The 15,724-nt window shown below is 33.1% G+C and overlaps 1 protein-coding gene across 1 annotated transcript in view; it reads left to right on the forward strand.

The window, feature by feature from the left end:
* Positions 1-3,314: 3,314 nt before the first annotated feature.
* Positions 3,315-15,724, forward strand: part of LOC106460060 (popeye domain-containing protein 3-like) — a 33,806-nt gene continuing 21,396 nt past the window's right edge. Inside the window, exons 1-3 of the mRNA XM_013919746.2 lie at positions 3,315-3,529; positions 3,613-3,985; positions 4,581-4,666. Coding sequence (XP_013775200.1) covers positions 3,709-3,985; positions 4,581-4,666 — 363 coding nt within the window. The 5' untranslated portion in view covers positions 3,315-3,529; positions 3,613-3,708. The remainder of the gene's footprint in view (positions 3,530-3,612; positions 3,986-4,580; positions 4,667-15,724) is intronic.

Genomic DNA, 15,724 nt, shown 5'->3' on the forward strand with positions numbered 1-15,724 from the left:
GCTTCACATTTAGGTGGTAGAACTTTGTTTTACAGGAGCGACACGGTAAATTATTTTCTCAGCTAACAGATGTTTCTGCATATAAAAGCTATCTTCAAGTTTTGTGTACCAAAAAAACTTTGCAAGTTATATTTGTATGTCTTTAAATATAGGAGATGCTTAGTGTAGATATTTTGAGAGCTATATTGTGGAGATTGAGGAAAAAAAGACATTTGTACGTTTTACAGATATTTTATTCATGATTACCATGGTTTCGCCTGGTTTCACATGGTGTTGTAAAACGTAGGAATATTTCTTTTAGGGTCATTATTTATTCATTTGTTATTGGATTCTGACCTATTTCGTAAACTGTTACAAATAAGCTTATATATTCTTCTTCAATTGTGTTATATGTGTAAGATTTAGTAAGATTTCAACTTTTTCATCACTTCATTTTTTTTACTCAAAACATCTACCTCAATTAGGTCTTTGACATGAAGGTATCTTAACAAAAAGAGAAATCACGGAGCTAATACTGTATTGCCAACCTAGAAAGCAAGTACACACCGTTGTGTTTCTGTTATTATCAATTAAAAACAACTTAATCTGTCTTATATTTGTAGTTTTTAGAAAATTTCGTGCTAAACATTATATTATTATATTTTCTTGGTACATTTCATCTTCCATTGTTATTATTAATTTCCTGAAATACATAACGTAATCAGTCTAACCTGTGTTGTATTTTCAACAGTCGTAGACCCTCTTTGGTGGTGAGGCGTACTGAGACGTCAATTAGTCTGAAAGACCTTCTTTCTGTGGCGGAAGGATCAGATCTTGACTTGACAGACCTTGGAGAGGGGTTTGATGGTGAACTGGGTGAAATTCCGACAACATTTCAGGAACTTCGTTACGAAATACTATTGATTGTTCTTTGTGTCTCCATGGCAATAGTACGTCCGTTTTCTAACATGTTACTTATATCCAATTATAATTTTATTAACATATTTTGGAAGTTAAATTAGTTTTTCAAGTAAAGTCTTTTTTGCAGCTAGGAAGAGGGAACAAGTATATACAGTTATTAATTCCACGAGGTTTTGTGATACTGTTCTTGTCATTCTCACGGCAGTAAAGAAGATACTGGAGAATGACTCACAGAGTTGCAGTTTAGTAACTCATCAATAAAACTGAAAAATTCAATGTGTTCTGGGTATGCAGACACATCTTCATCGTCTACATATGTTAAAGACAAATCACTCTGCGTAGGAATTTTTCGTATATTTTCTAGTTAAATTTGGGGGTTTTTATTCTTTGATTCTATACACATTATACCCAATGTCATAGGTTTTTGGCGGGTTTTTATAATTCAGTGTGTATTATGATAGTTTGAAATGATAATTTAGCTAAAACATACTCCAGTAATCTGGTGATGGATCATTACTTAAGCCAAATGATAGAGTAAGAGATTTCACAGTTCATTATATGCACACCATTTTATCGTATATCTCATTGCTTGCCATTTGGAGAGGACAAGAGTAGAATCAATCACTTGTATAAGGTATTATTCTTCATAATTTTGTTTACAGGTTTATGTACAGAAGTTAGCCAGTTCATCCTTCTTCCTTACAGTTGTGACATGTACTTGTTTAAACCAAATCTCTGTCTATACGTTAGCGCATAATATGTTTTAGAAAAATTTTCAAAATTTTAATACACGTTTCTATACATAATTAAATTTTGTAGATGAACAGTGGATTCACTTTACGGAAAACTAAATCTAATTAGATAAAATGACAACTATGGCAATAATAGAGAACATGTTAATTGAAAGGACGTTTCCGAATTTTCACATTCCATCGTCAGTAATCTGAAATGTAATTTGTAAAGGAAATACGATATACAATACATTGGACAGTATATGAAATACAATATACAATACATTGAAAGACATGAAAGACAAATTAATTATAAATAACAAAAATAAAATAACATGAGTTGAAGACAGCTTAGGTTATTGTTCAGGGTTGGGTGTACATTGATTATTAGTAAGCTTTCTTTTATAAATAATTATTTGTTTGGTGTGTCTGAGCTTGGAAATTTAAAATTATTTAAATACATGTTCTAAATTGACGTTTTTTACCAATAGGTGGCCTTACAGTCACCATAACTACAATTCTAAACAACACATGAGCGTAGGGAATTGGAAGTTCCCCTATGGGTCAGCGGTAAGTTTACAGACTTACAAAGTTAAAATCTGGGGTTCGATTCCCTGCTGTGTGCAAGGTGCTGACGTCCAAAATTATATATCTTTGGACTAATACGACAACAAGGGATTCGGGGAGTGCTTTTTTTTTAAATTGTGAAGAGTGAATTATAGATTGGTCTTAATTTAACCTGTGGGTAAAATGGTTTGATTATTTCATACATTGAACTTATAAACAATGTTGTTTCTAGTTAATTCGTTGAACTAATCTCATTGGGCTGTGAGATATGTTGGTTATACATAAAGATAGAAACGTCTAAAACCCTTATTTTCGTTTGCCCAACATTTAGGCATTTTGGAAAGTTATAGAGGAACTTAGGCTTGAATATAACCCTAAACAAATTTAGATATTGCTCAGAGTTTGGCCTGCTTTATGTATGGTAAAATCGTCTGCTGCAGTAAACTACAATAGAATGACAACCGAGAAGATAAGGAGAAAATGTGTGACATTATCTTGGTTCACAAAGATTAACATGCCATATTTTGTTCAATAGCAAAATGATAGCTTCTTCACTATACTTTTATCTGCTGAAATATTCTCTATGGCTTATTCTGTATATTAATTAGGGTTCTTCTTGACTTAATTAATAATTATTTAGATCAGTCAATTGCTTCTAAAAATTAATAATCCTAATAATGTCGTGTTTTATTTATCACTTACGCTCATGGATCAAAAGAAGACATAAAAGAGAAGTAGAACGTTAACAATAATCATATAAATTTGTCTATAAGCATTAAATTTATTTCCTGACACCAATTACTCGCGCTGTTTCTATTTCTTCTTCTTTTTTTTTTGCAAAAGGAGACTTCGTATTTGTTCAAATAAGATGTTTGAGTAATATTTGCAATTAGTCTATAGTGGTTTCGTTTAATTACACAGGCCTGCGAATTTAAACTTCATAAAAGTTGTTTTGATTTAAATAACGGATTTTCCTTAAATCAGCTACGCAGATTTCGAAAAAAAATGTTTTTCTATCACGTAAGGATTTTTTTACAAATTGGGAAGAAAATTAAAACTCTTACTTAGATCAAATTATTATTTAGTTTACCACAAAGAAATTTTTTATTAATATGGTTGTTATGTTTAGGTTCTAGAACGATCCATTAGACTCTCACGTTTTGTGAAAAATCTGTATGTGATGGAGAAAAGTGGATATCATTTTCGGATTCAGCGTACAGGAATTACTGTAGACCACATAAAAATTTTAATACAATAAAACCATCGCAGGCCTGCACCTTCACGGAGTTACTCATGATTTTATTAACGGTGGCCATTAACCAGATTTGATGGTGAGACTCTAAACAGTTCAAATGAGTTTTTTAGTTTGTTATAAAAAAAACTTTGGAACTAATACTATAATTATGTATTACAGGTTGTCTGGCAGGTGATGCTGAAGTAAGGCCTCACGTAAATCGTTAAGCATAATTGTTATTGGATACAATATAAATTGAAGGATAGTGAAGTATCCATGACAACCGTAAGGGAAGGCAGTACTATGATTCCACCGTCTACGCCGCTGATCCCATCTCAGAGTTTCCTGACGATTTTTAATGAGAGTAACCTGCACGAGGGAACGTCGTTGTTCGCCAATGAGACAGAGTTGGAGGTTGGACTTCTGCCGTGTTCGTCATGGCAACGGCCACAGCATATCCTATTTCAGTTGGCTAACACTTGTTTTTGTGTCTCTTACCTGGCGCCCAATACCAGGAGAGGAATTCTCTTTATGCACCTGCTGCTTATTTTCGGTAGGTTTGTGTATTCAGGAGACAATCTGTGTCATATCGTGGGTCTGTCATTTTTTCAAAACACACGGAGTTCCTAAAAACTTTTAAATATGATATAATACGTTATATTTTCGTTCTCATTAACGTTATTTTGTACTAAGAAATAACTGGAAAATACGTGATTCAAATAAACAATAAAATACTTATCGAGATTTTACATTACCAGTTATAATATAGAGATCTGGCAAGTAAAGTACAACGACATAAGTTTGACTACATAATAATTGTTGTAAGCGATTGATTCAAGGCCTTTTTACCCATGGAATTCGTAACTCAATACCTAACACGAAAACTATCAAAAATATTAAGGCGTAGACCGACCGATAGATAGGTGAATTAGGAGAGAAAAAGATGAAAAAAGTGACGTCATCTAAATATTAACATAACTCATAGTTAACAAAAAATATGCCAGTATACAGGTAAGACAATAATTAGTATTCTTTAAAGTATTGTGAAATATAACTTATACAATAGGACTAGTTGACTTCTTTGCCAAATTTTTCATATGTACTTCTAGAAATAGCATATATATATATATATACTTTCTATATTGAAGGATTTCTAATGTTTTCAACCTGGGCGTGGAACATTATCTGTGCTCCAGACATCTTCTCCTGGAATTTCTTCTTCATGTTGCTCAACATGGGACACATGCTTTACATTCTTTACACCATGAGACAAGCAGAATTTTGTTACTTATTCCATGAAACGATGTTTTGTAAACTAAGTAGACTACCAAAACTTTCAGCGTTTATACATACTTTGAAACTGTAAGCACGTAGAAAACTGTTAAAGGTTTTTTGAAAGCAACAGTCAACTACCACTGCTCGTTCGATGAATTTTATTGGTTGTTCTTAAAATGACACCATGCTATTGGCTAAAAAGTCTTAACCGAAGATAACCCTGGCATGACTTATTCGACTACCATAAAATTTTACAATCATTATTCTCAAGTTCAACTACTTCGAAGTTTCATCAAACCAGTGGCAAAGAAAGGGGTGTTTGTTATCCCTCCCCTTTTCATGCCTTTATTTATCTACTAAAAATATTGGGTATCGTACCCCCTCTTTAAGACTCTATACTCCTGTTTTAAAGAACGGGGTGTCGTTCCCCCTCTTCAGGCCTTTATCTTTTTGTTTCAACGAACGGGGTGTATTCCCCTCTTCAAGCATTTAACTTTTTGTTACAAAGAACGGAGTGTTGTTCTCTCCTCTTCAGGCCTTTATCTTTCTGGTTAAAGTACACTTAGGATTCCTATTACATTACCAGTTTCTAAACACTGTACAGATCCTCATCTGTATTTAGTCTCTCTAATTTCTAAACACCTAAACATATGTGATAGCAAAACAGCTTTTATCAACTACACTATAAGCTGTTTCAACTACGGGTTTCTAAACACTGTACAGATCCTCAACTGTATTTAGTCTCTCTAATTTCTAAACACCTAAACATATGTGATAGCAAAACATCTTTTATCAACTACACTATAAGCTGTTTCAACTACGGGTTTCTAAACACTGTACAGATCCTCAACTGTATTTAGTCTCTCTAATTTCTAAACACCTAAACATATGTGATAGCAAAACATCTTTTATCAACTACACTATAAGCTGTTTCAACTACCGGTTTCTAAACACTCTACAGATCCTCAACTGTATTTAGTATCTCTAATTTCTAAACACCTAAACATATGTATCATTTTACACTATTTTAAGCCTAAAAACGATCTGATACAAAATGATACTCTAATTTCTTTTTTGTATACAGATTGTCGCGTATCATTTTCAGAAATACTTAATTATTAACTACAATCATTTCTAAACGCATTTAAATAAAACAGTGAAGCATCCCGAATTTTAAAATACGCAATTTAACGTATGCGACATGCATTTTACAACCATTTGTTTCACAAAAACCGTGTAGAATCAAACAGTTAATGAAAGTCAAAAATAGGAAATTCTATAACCTGATACAACAAGTATAATTAGATTTAACACGCACTTTTTTAACTGTTGTTTTGGATGAATTATGACATGAAAAAAACATACTATTTTAAAATGTCTTGAAATAAAGTAAATCGTATTTCTCTCAATTCTTCTTGGAAAAGGACTCTGAAGCATCATTGCAATAGCCCTTACACGATCATAATGTCCTTTACTACTGATGAACTTCTTCAGAATCTCAAGTTACTGCCATCTATACAGTAGCGATAAAACTCACCCGAATAGGTAAGAAAGATCAAAGGTGATTTTTTTTTGCCAATAATAGTTAAGAAAGCAATAAAAACTTACAGAGAATCACCAATGAATCAACATGTATAGTAATGTTGGATGATAACATTGGCATGATGCGTGTTTTTCACATATATATATATATATATATCTTATTATGTTGCAGTGAAGAAATATATATTCTGTTTTATATACGTATCACTGACTTGGTTTTAAGGTGGATGGTTATTGCATCTTTTCACTCTATTTATACAACGTGGTCTATATTTTTTTAACGTCCATATTATTCTCCTCTTCAAGTTATATTTGTCTTTTTGGTATTTCATAACCAATAATTTTATGATGTTTCGTTGCAGTGGCAAGATTTTAAATTCACTACTTGGGCTTCGACTGTGAATTGTGATATTCTCACTAAACAACTAGTTGGTATAGCCTTATAGGTGCAAAAATTGTAAAAGAGCCTATATATGTATTCTTTTATTGACACGATATATCTACAGCTTTAGCGTAAAGGCTATATTCTAACGAAATATACAAATACGTTAATATGTTTGCTGAGATAGTCGGCATAGAAACTTTGACACGTTCTTACTCCTGGCTTGTTTAATTAAATAAATGTGAAAAGTATTCATTTATTAAATTTTTAGAGTGAAAAGATTTTCCTTAAAACAGTTTTTTGTTGTTGTTGTGGTTTTTTTTTACTATTAACCGTTAGGTTTATCTTAGTGGTTAATTTATTTGCTTTGTCAATAGATGGAAGCACATAAGTTATTTGAATAAAATTTTCTAAAGGTAAGGGCATTAAACTTTACTAGACGTCTCTCTCTTACCTTTTCAGTATGATTTTTCACTGCTTTCGTTTGTTGTTGTTTTTGCCTTATACACTCTGAGATTTTGTTAACGTACGCCTTTAAGCTTCTGTTTTACTAGCATTTTTTTATTTATTTTAACCTGCCATAATATCCATAGTGCCTCTGCAGTAAGTATGAGGCACGTTTTATCACGTTAATAATCGAGTTTCAATACCTGCAGTAAGCAGAGCACATGCTGCCAATTGTGCAGCTTTGTGGTAAATAATAAAAATTAAACCTGCTGTAATATTATGTACCTTTTTCTAGCTTTTCAGTAGTTTTCCTTCCATCTTTCACTTTCTCTTTGTATTGCATTTTTTGTCGTTCTTCACCAGGAATATATTCTAATCTACACAAAGACAATCACGTAGTTATCTACATAGCAATATTTTACAACATAAATAAATGTCCAATTCAACACTTCTAAAACTAAATACTAATTTCGGATTTCATAGGTAGATGGCAGCAAAAAAAAAAAAAAAACACAAGGCAAAGATAGAATTTGTTTGTAATTAAACACAAAACTCCACAATGGGATATCTGTGCTCTGCCCACCACGAGTATTGATACCCGGTTCTAGCTTTACAAATCCGCAGATATACCGCTTTGCCACTGGAGGTACGAAGAAAGAAACTACCGCTAAATGGTGTATAATAGAAATAATAGTGATAAAACCGATGCGGGTAGTCTTGTTACTAAGCGTTGTAACGTTTGATTCGGTTGCCATGTTGTTAGCAAGAAATCATACGTGCCTTGTTTAGACTGTACGATACATAGTAGTATTGCGTGTTTAAATGTGTAGGTTGTCATGTTTCATCAATAAGATATTTGTTTTATTTTTTATAAGATGTACTAACTGCATGCTATATTTTGTTGTACCAATTGCAATATGAGTGAACTTATATATATATTTAAACAGGAAGAAATTTATTATATATATTTAGAAATGAATCAATGCAGTTATTGGGTGTTTTTGTTTGTTTGTTTGTTGTTAAGCACAAAGCTATAGAATGGGATAACTGTACTCTGCCCATCGCAGGTATCAAAACCCAATTTTTCGCATTATAAGACCTAAGACTTACGCTGAGGTACCGGAGAGTATGAAGTTATTCAATAAAAAGTAAATTCATGCTTGATTTACACTGTTCATCTCAGTTGGCAAATTGAGATGTGGAAACTGTGTTTACGAAAATTTAAGTCTTTATATCACTTACTAACAAATTCTTATGAATATTCACAGCTTAGCATGCTATTTATTTCTTCTAGTTAACTTCCTCAAACGTGGAAGTATCCCGGTGGGTCAACGATAAGTTTATGGAGTTAAAACACAAAAATTGTGGGTTAGATTCCCCTCGATGAACAAAGTGGAGATAGCTTATTGCGTGTCTTTGCACTAAAAAAAACAACAACAAGCGTAAAGGTTGATGTTCGGCATACGACATAGGAGACACTGGAATTTAGGGATTTGTAATCAACTCTAAATACGTTTTCAAATGGCATATGACGTTTGAGATCTTACTTATATTTTTTAAGTATCGTACGTAAATAAAGAAGTACTGAAATTTAGTACACTTTCAAATAATGTGTCACATCTCGGGGTTTACTTGCAAGTTTCAATGAAGCATCACAGTGCACAAAGAAACATTCAATGATGCATTTTTAATAAGACTTCTAATGACGCCAGTGTTAATTAACTTGTAAATTTTGACGAGGCGCCATTAGGCCTATGCAATGAAGGGTGCATTAAAACAGTGGCATTATCATTATTTGTTATTGTTGTTTAATTTGCGGAATTACAGGGAAATTGTCATTTCAATGATGCATTGTATACTCTAGAGGGTCTTATAATTTCACCAGACGGTTTTGTTTACAAAACTGCAAAATTTTTAAATTCATTAGCAGACATACTTATTCTATGGCAGTCTTCCATTCGCCAGTGAACACTTAACATACAATATGGCAACCTAAGATTACTTTTTATTACTATTATTATTATTTACCTCTTAAAGTCATACTGCCAAATATAGCATTTATTTGGTCCTCTACTTATACTTTAATGGGTTAAAATTTGGTTTACTGGTGACTATTTAAGATATAATTGAGGAAATCTTATTTTGTTGATGTCATTACACGGATTATTTACAAGTATTTATGTAGGCCTATGGTTGCATATGCTACATAAGTTATCTAGTAACGAATGTAAGTCATAATGTACTAAATATTATAACTAATATTTACTACTTGTGAAATTAAATGAGATTATGCCAGAAACTTAACAACTATCTAAACGATCCAACTACATCGGTCTTGCTATTTCTCTGCCAACATAAGGGCAAGCAGAGAACGACGTCAAAGTATTCAAAACTTACTCATATTAGTGCTTTTTAAAATTCCTACCTTTGTGTTTTCTAAAAATACGGAGACACTCACTAACTCTATGTATTATATATTTGCTTCTTCAACAAAAAATGAACATTTCGTTTTCTTTGTTTTCTTCTATTTTCATCCATAGATGGCAGCAACACTATTAAAAAATTAAACGAATAACTGTTGGTGCTTCCACCTTACGGCTCTATGCTTCCCTCATCAGCAAAATAGGCCTACGAGTTCTCTCTTCCCCCTCTATGAAGCCGGAGTGGATGCTCCCATAGCTTTAGAACGCTTCCAATTAACAACACATTTGGTGAGTCACGGTCTTTCATGAGTCATCTCCTATTCCAAAGTCCGCGGTCGATTTTCCTGCGAGAATATTCATTCAGTTTACATTCATACAAAAACTTAATGCATCATGGCTCACGGATGATCTAGTTTCCAGCTCTCTATCTGCCAGCAACCATAGGTGAGTACATTTGTGTGTGTGGTGTGGTGAAAGCGAGTTCTTTATCCGTACTGCTTGTAATCAGATTTAACCATGTATGTGTATCGTTTAAGGTATTTTTCTTGGCTACTTCACTCTAACATGACCACGTATGTACATAGGTTGATGTGTTATGTCAACTTACACTGTATTATGATGGATGTCACGTATATCTATGTTAAACGTTCACAAGAGTGTATATTTATATATGTATTGTTCATGTATACGTGTCTACGTCTTACAAACCCTCTCTCCTCATCTGTAATATCACATTACGTTGTGTAAGTGTATCTTTGTTATATGCCTTTGTTTCATCACCTCATACAGTGTGTATGTGTGTAATTCTATTTCATACACTGACTTCAAAGTTTTGGTTAATGCGGGTTTAGTAACTCGAGTTTATTTTGGTTTGATATTAATAAATTATTTAGTAATCTGTATACATAACAAAAGAGGATAATTTTATTTTTAGAATTATGTATGTAGTAGATGTAAATTTGAAGTGTATTAAAATTCAATAAGAACCACTTCAATTTATATTCTATACAATATCACATATGAGAAACATAAAAAAAATACATAAAAGCTGAAAACTTTGAATATATCTCTTCCAAATCGCTAGGAAAACACTACGCTTATAATAGAAATATCTACACAGCTTTGTCTCTTAACACTTCAAATTCAAACATCAACATTGCACAGGTTCAAAGTTTTGTATAAATATGCCTAAAATTAATACAAATTAAACATTCATGTTATTACGAAACTTAGATCACAGAATTGTTTAGATATAAATATATAGTTATGTCATTTAGGAAGTTTCTGGGGTTGATTTTATTCAGTGTGTTGATATCATTAACATGAAAATGCTAAGAGTAAATGATACAATTTTACAGGTTATTAGAAAGTTATTCAACAGGAGGACCTGCTTGTTGTTTAGATAGCTTTTCATATAACTGACACATCCTTGTTTAGCAGCTGAGATATTGGGGAAATACGTTAGGGTTAGTACAGTTTAAATTCTATGCAGCGTTTAGCACCCGTAGTAAATTTGTTTGTTGTTAAACATAAAGCTACACAATGGTCTGTTTGTGCTGTGTCCACCACAGGTGTTAAAACCCTGTTTTTAGACTTATAATTCTTGAGACGTTCAGCTATATATCTATGGGTAGGAGGGGGGGGTGTAGTTAAAACATTAGGTGTTTAGAGGGAGACTTAGTACAGTTGAGGATCTGTGTAGTGTTTAGAAACCCGTAGTTGAAACAGCTTATAGTGTAGTTGATAAAAGATGTTTTGCTATCTTTGTTGCACTACACCTACATTGAATCACAAGAGAAAAACAACATGGCTGACATCTGCGATTACTCGTTCCGATGCAGTACATGCAGACGAGATTTTGTCTTTTATCACTGACACATCGGTGAAAAGACAAACGTTTGTCTTAAAAGCTACTTTTAACAAATTTTTGAACGACAGACATCTGCGATAGCTTGTTGCACTACACCCACATTGAATCACAAGAGATAAACAACATGGCTGATAACTTCGACGGCCCACAAGAGATAAACAACATGGCTGAACGGCTTGCTGCACTACTTCCACATTGAAATAGAAATCACCCGTTAAGGCTAATCACTCACCTCACACGCTGGCTAAGTTAACGTTTTCTTTAACTAACTAACTATTTTCTGACTGAACTTCATTTGACTTCTACTTACTTAGTCGCCTATATATATATATATACACTGCCCAACTAAGGCCTAGAACTTTCTACAAACTACGAGACGCTATGATGTAACAATACTCACTTAAGGCAACGAGAAAAATAAAGAAGGTTCGAGTAACGTGACGTCCATTTAAAACAATTCTTACCGAGTTAAGTAACCAAATTTGTCATAACTATCGCCTTTAAATAATAACTTTTAACACTCTTGTTATGAAACTAAATAATCATTAAATATTAAATCACTAAATGGTTTGTGAGCTATCGTCGGTATCAAATCTTAACGGTACCAGAGATATGCCCAGCTTAATCACAATGGACTTCTGGGTGAGAGGGTTCTCTTTCATAAAATAGACTTCAATTTGCATATGAGGGCGATCCTTTGTACTGTCATGAGTTTCTGTTACTGTTCCAAACGATCTACTATGAAAGGTTTTCCGATTCTATGATTCATTCTTCCTATTCTGTTTCTTTTGGCTCTACTTCGTTTTAAAATTTCGCTATATTAACATCCTACCTAGAAAAATCTGTGGCACTAACATACGGCTGAGAATTTACCATGAATCAAATTTATAAGCCCTTAACATGTTGTCCGTGGTATTAACAAGTCTCATATGTGCGACGATACGCCACTTCAATAGCATATACCAATTATTATCTTTATACCTTGCAATTACTTCTTTGAAATCATAGAACACAAGCGCACTTCATTCATATTGAAGCACAAGTGAAAATCAGTTTGGCTGATAATAGCGGAGACTTACTAAACTATACCCATATTGAATCACAGATATATAAACAGCGACGGCTTGTTGCACTACACCCGTGTTGAATCACAGCAGATAAACAGGATGGTTGATAACATCGACGACTTACTGCACTACACCAATACTGAATCACAGCAGATAAACAGGATGGTTGATAACATCGACGGCTTGTTGCACTACACCAATACTGAATCACAGCAGATAAACAGGATGGTTGATAACATCGACGACTTACTGCACTACACCAATACTAAATCACAGCAGATAAACAGAATGGTTGATAACATCGACGACTTACTGCACTACACCAATACTGAATCACAGCAGATAAACAGAATGGTTGATAACATCGACGACTTACTGCACTACACCAATACTGAATCAAAAGGGAAAAACAGCGTGGCTGATAAGTGTAGGCTTGGAGCACTACACACATATTGAGTCACAACCAATACACTGTTTGGCTGATAACAGCGATAGCTTGTTGCTCTACACCCGTATTGATATCACAAGAGATAAACAGCTTGGATGATAACATCGACTTGCTACACTACACTCATAGTAAATCACAAGAGATAAACAGCCTGGCTGTTAACAGCGATTTGCTGCACTACACCCATATTAAATTACAAAAGATAAACATCAATGGCTTACTCAACTACACCCATATTGATTCAAAAGACACAAACAGCTAGGCTGATAACAGTGGCGGTTTGCTGCACTATACACATATTGAATCACAAGGGATAAGCAGGGTGGCTGATAACAGTGACGACTTGGTGCACTACATACGTACTACATCACAAGATATAACAGAGTGGTTGATAACAGTGACGGCTTGGTGCACTACACACGTACTGCGTCACAAGAGATAAAAAACATAGCTAATAACAGTGACGGCTTGGTGCACTACACACGTACTGAGTCACAAGAGATAAACAGAGTGTTGATAACAGTGACGGCTTGGTGCACTACACACGTACTGAGTCACAAGAGATAAACAGAGTGGTTGATAACAGCGATAGCTTGTTGCACTACACCCATATTGAATCACAAGAGATAAACAACATGGCTGATAACTTCGAATGTGTTTCACAGCTGTATTTTAACAACAGAGATAGGATAAATAATGTATCTTGTCAATTGGGTTCTAAAGTAACTGAATCATCCTGTGTGGACGTTTGATGAAAGAGAAAGAGACAATTATATAAAGCTCTGGATACAACTGTTCTAAGCAACAAAATAAGTCAAGTGAAGTTAAGAATTAAAACGTTAAGTTAGTGAAAGTGAAGTTAAGACTGCATGGTTGTTAGTTTAGCTGTAACGGGCGATATTTTAAAGTCAGTTTCACAGTTTAACAGAGATAAGGAGGAATAATTTGTCTTGTTAAAAGGTGTTTTAAAGTAATTGAACCAGCCTGTGTGGACTTTTGACAAGAAAAGATAATTATTTAGAGTTTTAAATGCATATAGTGTAAACATTTTTTTGTATATACATTTGACTTGTTTTGAACATATTATTTTAAAACAAATGGATTATGTTCTGTTCGTTTATTTTTCGAACTTATCGCCAACAAGTCACAGACTCCTACTGTAGAAGAATCCCAGCCCATATATAAAACCCAGACAAAAGGTATGATATAGAAACGCCAAAATCATATCGTACAGAAAAGTTTTATTTATGTAAGTATAACATAGTTAATATTATGTGGTGCAAGAAAAATAATTTATCATACATGACATATAGTTTACATACATTGTCTGACATAACATGAAAACTTTAACATATTTTCGTCACAGTTTCAGTTTGTTTCATGCAGCGCCTAGTGTTAAAATGTTTCGTAATGGAATTTATAGGAATTTTGAGAATGTAGAAAGAATTAAGGTATTTTTAACACGATAGTAGAAGGTATATCTTCTATTCATTTTCAAGCTCTTTTTTAAAGAGGAAAAGTTAGAATCTTAACAACTGAAAAATAAGTGCATTCAGAACAACTTAGCGTGCACAGCTGTTTCTAATTCATTTGAATTACTTTTAAGTTAGAACTCTGGTACTCTTCTTTATGAGCTCTTCGTCTTAACTAGCCTATTTACTAACGAGAGGAGGAGGCCAATAAGCTGAAAATTGTGCTCAGAAGGAAATAAAACAAACTCATAATTAAATAACTAATCGCTATGTGATGTGGAGAATTTAAAAACAACATATCATATAGCAGGAGGTGAAAGTTTGATAACTTTCCGCGGAATAATTGATTTAAGTTGAATTAAAATAAGTTAACTGACACGAATTGCGTTAATTATATTTTTTCTTTACCATTTATCATTTTTTTTTGACAAACACAATGAGTTATTTTTCGATTTCGTTGTAAAGAAATTTGAAATCAGAGGTAAGGAAACGTTATAACACTTAATTAATCACTTATATTGTTAATTTAGAAATAATTGGAAGTGGAAATTTTATAATTTGCTGCTACTAGAAGGATTTTAAAATAAATAGCTAAATCCAAGAAGAACCAACACTGCCTTTTTAAAACAACAACTAAATTTACTTTCGTTTGTTCTCAGCTGTATTTACATGGATCAAAAATCTTCACCCATCAGTTAAATTTCAGTTAAAACACGTGGACGTTATTTGTATTGAACTTGGAATAAGTTAACATTTAAAATTACCTTTCGAATAATAGAGGCAGTTGTGTCAGTAAGACAATAACGATAAATTATAAATAAAATATTTATATTTTACTAGTTAAGGGGCCTACTCGTCTAGCAATGTTTAACGAATTCAAATTTGTACCTGATGATGACAAAACCTTGTCGAAACGTTGTACATTTGCTGTTATGTTAAACTTATATTATATTGTACCTGATGATGACAAAATCTTGTCGAAACGTTGTACATTTGCTGTTATGTTAAACTTATATTATATTGTACATGATGATGACAAAAACTTGTCGAAACGTTGTACATTTGCTGTTATGTTAAACTTATATTGTACCTGATGATGACAAAACCTTGTCGAAACGTTGTACATTTGCTGTTATGTTAAACTTATATTATATTGTACATGATGATGACAAAAACTTGTCGAAACGTTGTACATTTGCTGTTATGTTAAACTTATATTGTACCGTACCTGATGATGACAAAACCTTGTCGAAACGTTGTACATTTGCTGTTATGTTAAACTTATATTAAAGTTTTTCTGATGATGACAAAACCTTGTCGAAACGTTGTACATTTGCTGTTATGTTAAACTTATATTATATTGTAC

Source organism: Limulus polyphemus, unplaced genomic scaffold, assembly GCF_000517525.1.
Source record: "Limulus polyphemus unplaced genomic scaffold, Limulus_polyphemus-2.1.2 Scaffold700, whole genome shotgun sequence".
In the NCBI taxonomy this organism is placed as follows: domain Eukaryota; kingdom Metazoa; phylum Arthropoda; class Merostomata; order Xiphosura; family Limulidae; genus Limulus; species Limulus polyphemus.